Source organism: Gracilinanus agilis, chromosome 5, assembly GCF_016433145.1.
Source record: "Gracilinanus agilis isolate LMUSP501 chromosome 5, AgileGrace, whole genome shotgun sequence".
Classification (NCBI taxonomy): Eukaryota; Metazoa; Chordata; class Mammalia; order Didelphimorphia; family Didelphidae; genus Gracilinanus; species Gracilinanus agilis.
In genome coordinates, this window is record NC_058134.1 from 51,747,612 (window position 1) to 51,755,964 (window position 8,353).

Sequence of the window (8,353 nt, forward strand, 5' to 3'; positions counted from 1 at the left end):
GCTATCTCAGTGCAGGTATGGGGAACCCCAGAGGTGTGACCAGAAGACTCTAAATGGATGATACTAGATTTTTGGATGTTTTTGATTTTCTTTTGACAATTGATTCATATACCTCATAACTCAGCCATGCATCCCTGGGTGATCCGTGTGTTTGCCAATACCCTCCTCAGGGGGGATTGTATTATTATCCTATAATGCAAAGCTTAAATTCTTTTGAGAGTAATTTTAAGATAAAAAACTTGCTACCTCCCCAAATCCAGAAAGTGAAGTGCCATGAAGATGCCTGCAGAGACCACATGCTGAACCAAAAGATCCAGAGTGAACTTTGGGATGTGGTGATTTGAACTATGGGGGGGTTGAATGCATTTGTTTTTGAAATGTACACTCTTATACCAAATGGGATGATAAACGATAACTGTAGACATTATAACATGAAATAATATAGAATAACTGTTACTAATGGAATATCAAAAATGAAAAATAGGATGGTAAAAACTCGTATTTATCTAACACTGTGTGTATGCTACAGAGAATAACAGGGAGACAAGAGGAACTGTAACTATAACTACTGGCCATCAATATTCTATGTATTAGACAAATATTTTTTCTTGTCCACTTTTAAAGCATTCTTCCTTATAAGGGGTTATAATGCATTATAATGGAGCTTAGACTCTGCCCCTGAGATTCTTGTCTCTGATAAATGAACTTTCACTTTTTGTTGTCTAGAAAGGGAAAAGTTGGGAAAGGTTGTATGAACTGGTATAAGGACAGAGGAACAAATGGAAGAATGATATGTCCAGTGAATACAACACAAATTAAAAGATTGCCAAAAGTGAGTCATACTCAGAGTTAACTGAAAAACAGAATGTCCTAAGGAACAAATAAAATGTGCCTCCCTCCCTATGGAGAGAAATGGGGCTAGAAGGGCAGAATGTTGTATCCATGGTCAGACACTGTTGCATTGTCTGATTTTTTTTCCTTCATTGTTTTTCTCTGTGACAAGGGAGGGTTCAATTTTGAGGATGGGTAAGCTTATGTCCAGAATGAAGAAAACATTTATTAAATGCTTACTATGTGCTAAGCCCTAGAGATAGAAGTAGAAAAACCAAGATACTCCCTGCTCTGGGGGAGCTAGGTGACTCAGTGTATTGCCAATACACAATACTGATGCTAAGATGGCAGGTAAGAGTTTTTTTTTTAAAGCTCCCAATTGAATGTAGAGAAGGAAGCAAGCTGAAAACAAGGATCCAACTACCAAAGTCTGCAGTTCTCTGCTCCTTTCAAACTAAGCCATATGTGCAGTCGATTCATCTTCCTCAGATTAGATACTAGAACTCTGGATTTGATAACTGAACTTTCATTTTATATTGCATGGAACCATGCCTCAATGGCACTTGAGATAGTGATGTGAAAAATGTCATTTAAAAAATGTTTTTTTTTTTTGGTTGTTTTTTAATGCCTTCAATGAGATATACACGAAGTGGGGGGGGGGGGGACAGTTACTTTTCCTGAATAATCCTGATTGCTTATCAAGGGACCTGAGAAGCAAAATTAGAACTATGAAGGTTGTTTGGCAAGCCTGAAATCAGAATGGAGTTGATCTTACAGAATATTCTACATAGGCTATTGCAGAGCCTGGAGAACTACTCCTATAAATGAGTGAATGATTGAACATTTACTGCCTCCATTTACTATGTGTCAGGCACTGCGCTAAGCACTGGGACTATAAATGCATCCCTGGATATTAATCACAGACAAAGGCCATTTCAAAAGGGAGAAACATGCTGCATGGCTGCAGATGACTGACCTATTAGATACTAACATGTTCAATAAAAGCACCATTTGCTGTCAATGGGACAAAGCTCTTGGCAGATGTGGGGTAAAAGATGGTCCACCTTTGGCTTAGATCTTTACCAGCTTTGCAATGGGAAATGCTAGGTAATAAGCATCTCCAGGTAACTTAGTCCTCCAGGTCACTGGGTGATGAAAACTTTTCAAGGATAGCTAGGTGGCACAGTGGATAGAGTGAGGATTGGTGTTGGAAGGACCTGGGTTCAAAAGTAACCTCATGTACTTCTTAGCTGTGTGACTCTGGGCAAGCCATTTAACCCCTATTTGCCTAGCCCTTACCATTCTTCTGTCAGAGTTGTTCCTAAGGCAGAAAGTAAGAATATAAAAATTTTAAAAAGAAAAATTTTCCATAATCTATAATCAGTAGGCTGAGATCCATTCATATTGGCAAACATAATCCTCCCAATTCCTGTCATAGGAAATCTGAAAGACTGTCCCTTTTGCATTAGGCCAAGCCGACTTAGATCATCTTTATTTAAATGTTCCCAAACATCCACATTTAAACCAAAGAAAGGAAGAACTAGAATCAGTGCGGAAGATTGTAAAAATACATCTTTTAATAAACATACAGAAATAGGGCTCAGGATTAGGTGTATCTAGAAGTCAACTCACAGTTTACAGAAAAAGTACACTTTTATTTTACATTTACAAATATTTGCAAGAAAATTCTCCATAGAGGAACAAATCAAACCTGGCACAGTAGGAAACATTCAAGGTAGTTTTCCAAGCTGGCTTCTGTGACAGATAGCACAGTAGCAACATCAATAAATAGGCCTTTAGCACAGTAAAAAAGATAACCTCTCCTCCCTCCAAATCACAATGATAATCTAGTGAGAATTCTCAAAAAGAAGAGAGAGAAAGAAGGAAGGATGGAAGGAAGGAAAGGAGAGAGGAAGGAAGGGAGGAAGGAAGGGAGGAAGGAAGGGAGGGAGGGAGGAGCTGCCCAAAGGCTCACTTTCTTGAGATGGCTCCAAGGAAGAAGAGACATTGATGATCATGGCTTGGGAAACATTCACTGGCAAATTTAGAATATTCAGAAATAAAGTAACAAGGGAAACAGCTGCTGCCTCTGCTTTGTGGCTCCAGAGTAAACAGCAATGAAAGGCAGCAGCAGAGAATGGAGAAAGAGATCAGAAGGCGACTTTCAGCACACATTTAAGGTGCCACAGACCAAAACGTGAAACAATTTACATCTATGCCCAACAAGCTGGGGCTCCTACTGTTGCCTTAAATGCCATTTTAGTCAGGTCCCCTCAATTAATTGTAACCTCCCTCAATGCAACCCATTCTTCTCCTTCCCTGCCAAAACCTAGCAAGGTGTTGGACACAAAGGTGTTCCAAATGAGAGTTTAGAATTAGCTCAAAATTTCAGTTACTCTGACTACACCAATGACAATGGTATGGATGATTAAGAGTTGGCCATTCCCCAAAAGAGCAGACAGGGGTGGAATTGAAAGTCAGACGCTATCACCTGAGAACAACGGCTTAACATGCTTTTTTGTTTTTTTAAATGACAGTACTTCAAAAAGCTACATGTTTGCATTTCTTTACTATATACTATATATATTTATACAAAATACAGCTGGGCTCTTTAAAAAAAAAAAAACCTTGCCAAAATTATCCCCCAATTCCCACAAAGATATAATTGTTTGTGTATACTGTACCTAGTTTTCTGTGAAATAAGGTAATACTACAAACTCCTTCTGAATACAGTGGTCATTTGTCATCGTGACAAATTATACAACACAATTGATTCAGTTGCCTGAATTTAAGCATCCTGAATGAACCAACATCCCTGAATTTTTCTACTTTGATCATGAGGCTGATTTATAAGAAAAGTATCCAAGAATCTCTTGGATTTTAAACTTTTCACTCTGCTAAGTATCTCACCATTTTTCCAAGGCTGGATTCCAACTTCTCTACTAAACTTTTAACTCATCTCCACCCCACACACATCTGGCCTGACAGTCTTTACTTGGTGGGACTTCAATATCTGGTCTCCAAGAGACTAGAATTTGAAGCCTATTTAAAACTAGATGAACTAATGGCTTTGGGTGTCAAGTCCCTCGGCAGAGGGTCAAAGAGATTATTGGGTCCAATTCCCTCATTTTACAGATTAGGAAACTGAGGTCCAGAAAGGTGTGGTTCTTGCCCAAGGTCCCACAGTAAAAAGAACAGAACCAGGATTCAAACCCAGGTTTTTTTCCACAGTATTGACTCCAAGACAGAAGGCAAGGGTTTAAAAAAAAAAAAAGGGACTCTGGGCAAGGTGATCAATAAACCCAGGCTATTTCCCAGTTTTCTGTGCTGGTCTTAACAGTTCAGGCAAAACCTTTTTGAAAGCTGAGGTGGTCTCATAGAACTCGAAGAGATGGACTATGGGTCCTTAATCTTTTTTGTGTCCTGGACCCCCTTTAGTAGTGTGGTGAAGCCTATGGGCCCCTTCTCAGAATCGTTTTTAAACAATTAAAGGAAATGTTAAATTTCAGCTAAATGTTAGTGAAAAATAAAGATGCATTTTTTTTCTCATCCAAATTCATGGATCTTCTGAAATATACTCATGGACTTGTTATTGGATATTATTTTTAATCTCTACAGACTCCTTGGGGGGGTGGAGGGGGGTGCATAGACCCTAAACTAAGAAACCCTGTTAGAGATGACTTAGTCTAACTCCCTCTTTTTATGCCTGGCAAAGTGACATATTCCCTTGTACCCCCCATGATGCTTCACTCGGTGTCACTCTTCTGCCTTGAAACCAATACACGGTATTGATTCTAAGATGGAAGGTAAGGGTTAAAAAAAAAAAAAGAAGATAAACTACCCATGTCTACCGTATCTTTCTATATATATTTGTATACTGTGGTCAGCAATACTATTTTCTAACTGTCTTAGGGAAGAAAAAACCTTGATGCCAATGGGAGTATGTAGGACCATATTTTCAACTGTACATAGTTAATTAAAACAAAGCAATTTTCAATAAAATCAGGAACCTGAAGCAGATTATTATGGCTGACAATTCTTTAAAAAAGTTTAAGCCTATTCTATCTGATATCACTTAAATAAAGCTTAGCCTTAAAGAAACCATGAGATGAAATGGAACATAGATAAAAAAGAATTCTTGAATGTAGTCTTTAAAACATTTAACCCTACAAGAACTCAATGATTACAGAGTGGAGAGAAGTAATAAGAGCTTCTTCTACATGTTCAAGAAGGAAGATCAGATCATTGTAAAACAGGCCATGTGGCTAAAAGAAAAGTACATGATTAAAAAACGGCATCTTGCGTATGTGATCACACACGTTCCCATGCGCCTCGTATAAGGTCTTCCCGAAAAAAGGGCAATTTGAATAGGTATTAATATGGGATTGGTGAGTGTGTGTGTGTGTGTGTGTGTGTGTGTGTGTGTGTGTGTTGGACCAAATATTGACACTAGAAGTGGGGAAATTTCCAGGGTAACTATCAAAGAACGTAGCTAGTCAAGAGGAAAAACTTTAGTTAAAAAATAAAAGGTTCTTTCTAGGAAAATTATCTATCAATAGTTGCTTCATCGGACTGGACCGTAAGAACACGGCGACCCGCCTGGTCAAAGACAAACTCACGCGTGTGCAGGGGGAAGACGCGGCTCTTCCTCACAAACAAGCGCCCCCGTTAGGTGGCGTGGCTCACCACTGGGATGTCGATCTCGATGGCAGAGAGGCGCGATCTGGCCGAGTAGGGCTGGGAGTAGCTGTGCATGCTGGGGGTGTGGGAGTACAGGGGCTGCCACAGAGGCGAGGGCAGGGCCTTGCACGCGCAGTACCACAGGAACAGCAAGAGCGCCGTCAGGAACAGGCCCCCGGAGCTGGCCACGGTGACGTACACGGCGTAGTCGAACGTGAACACAGGCTCGAACTTCCTGTTCAGGTGGTGGTTGTAGAAGATGACCCAGATGGACGGGGTGAGGCTCACCACGCCGGCAGAGAAGAACAAGAGGCCGGCCACCAAGTGGCAGCCCGCGCTGTTGACCAGACACTTGGCCAGCTTGATGTTGGGCACGGATGACCTGAAGGCTGTGTTACACATCCCGATGAGACACAGCGTGAGTGCGGACACGGCGATGAGGATGCTGAGAGGGAGGGCGAACTGCAGCACTCGCAGGTCCAGCTGGTCCACGGACGAATACCACTTGGTGTCGTACATGAGGCAGTCGCTGCTCCGGTCGTAACGCGCACACTTCACCCACAGCCCCGTGTAGACCGTCAGGTTCTTCTCGTTCTTGTTGAACGTGATCAGTCTCAGCTTCCTCCAGTTGGGAAGCATCGTCCCGGCAAAGAGCCCCGCCACGGAGGCGATGCCGCACAGGAAGGAGAGCACCGTAGCTGCGTGGACATCCCGACAACCCATGGTAGGCAACCGCTCTGGGTCAGAAAAATACTAGAGACAGAAAATACGAGAGAATAAACCTTTAGGAAATAACAGCAGAATAGGAAGGGCAAACCCATTAGCAATCGCTAGCATGAATTTCAGAATAAAAATCTGGTGACAATACAAATAAAGGGTAAGTTGTTTAGATTTACAGCTCCTCTATTTAGGGTTCTTATTGGTCCAAATCTCTCATTTGCAAAAGGGGAAACTGAGGCCAGAGGGGTGACTTTCCTAAGGTCCTATGAGTAGTAAGGACTAGAGCTGGAACTTGAACTAGGTCCTACGACTCCAAACCCAAGGCTCTTTCTGAAAGTATCGCACTTAAATATGTCTGCATATAAATGATTATTCACATCCGCAGACATCATAGGTCTGATTATCATGACAACCAAAGCTTTTGGCCGGGTATGATCTCATAGGATCTACCTCATATTCTAGCGAGGAAGAGCTGAAATTACTTTGACTTCAAATGATCTTAAGAATTACCTTTTTACTTTTTTTAAAAACGACTTTTCAATGAAAACATGCAACAGCATATTGATGAATTATCTTTTTGTGATGGGAAATGAAAGTAGTATCCTACAGAGCTTTAAATATTCAAGATGAACAGTCATGTTGGCAGAAATATGGAGGGAGTGGTGGCAAAGGTTCTCAAGTGAATTGGAACAGCTGAACCATCAGAGTTTCTCTGTAAAGTTACTCCTGGTATTAATGAGGAAAACAAAAAAAAAAATATCTTAAGAGGGAAAACAATGCATGATTAATGAGGGAATGTACAACCCTGGGGGACAGTCAAAAGTTGATTCCCCCTAAATTCATTAGAAAAAAGACAGATAAAATGATTATTAAAATTGTTTCTACAGATAATCTGGAAAAAATACAACTTAAAAAAGAAAAAGGAACAGACAGGCTAATGACCAACTACTGATAACTTCTTGGGTGATTCAAAATATTCCAAATGAAATTTGAGGAAAAATGAATAATACTTATTCATATAGGTAAAACAGCCATTTTTGTAGTAAACAATCACTTCAATCCCAACTGCTATATTAATGATGTTCTAACAAAAAGAAAAACATGTTCCTCTCTCCCCGTCCCAAATTAAATACATTTTCTGTAGTAGAAAACATATCAACAAAGAATCGGGACTTCATATAACCCAGATTTATTCAAAGGAACTTGCAGTTTACAAGCAGGACAAAATCAAAGACCTTATCTCTGTCCCATTCCCTGGAAATCTAATTGCTGAGCAGATCACAGCACTCTGTCATAACAAGTTACAGTAATAGTGGGTACATGGCCAGCACTCAGTAAATGTATGACTGATGGACTTTGGATAACCAATTAGCAGGAAAAGAGAAAAGCATGTCAGAAATGACCGACCAGTCCATTTCCCTTATTTTCTCCTATCAAGAACATAATGCTGAGGATGGAGGGAGAAAATATTTTGATTTCTGGGTAGAGTACAGTGTGATTCTGTGGGCTTGTTGTCCTTTCTAGTTCCAAGCAATATTTGAGCTACCTCTGCCAAAAAAAAAATGCAATAGAGAAAAGAGCAATAAAAATTTATATTATTTGTAAAATGCAGATGCTGAAGAGAAAACCAAAGCTAAAATGATTTGTCCCCAGAATTACTGAGTTTCAGAGCTGGGATCTGAAAACAAGTCCTCTTGACTACCAGGCCAGGGCTTTTTTTCTTTTCTTTTTAAAACCCTTACCTCCTGTCTTAGAATTATTACTGAGTATCAGTAAGGCAGAAGGGTGGTTTAGGCAGGCAATTTGGGCTAAGGCGGTGATGGGCAAACTTTCTAAAAAGGGGGCCAAAAGAAAGGAAATGCTCATCTGTCAGTCTGTTTCTAAGGCAACTCTTTGGAAGTTTCATTGTATTGTACCCTACTCATTGTCTTCTTCAGATTAGGAATAATATCATGGGGCTGGATAGAACATTTCAGGGGGCCGCCTCTGGCGCAAAGGCCGTAGTTTGCCCATCAATGGTTAAGGGATTTTCCTAGGATCACAAAGCTAGAAAGTATCTGAGGTCAAATGTGGATCCAGGACTTCCCAATTCCAGGTCTGGTGCTCTCTCCTTTGTCTTACC

At 40.5% G+C, this 8,353-nt stretch overlaps 1 protein-coding gene across 1 annotated transcript; it reads right to left on the reverse strand.

The window, feature by feature from the left end:
- Positions 1 to 5,499: 5,499 nt before the first annotated feature.
- CLDN12 (claudin 12) lies at positions 5,500 to 6,234 on the reverse strand. The gene has a single exon (XM_044679412.1). It carries the CDS (start codon positions 6,232 to 6,234, stop codon positions 5,500 to 5,502), a length of 735 nt encoding a protein of 244 aa, XP_044535347.1.
- Positions 6,235 to 8,353: the final 2,119 nt, after the last annotated feature.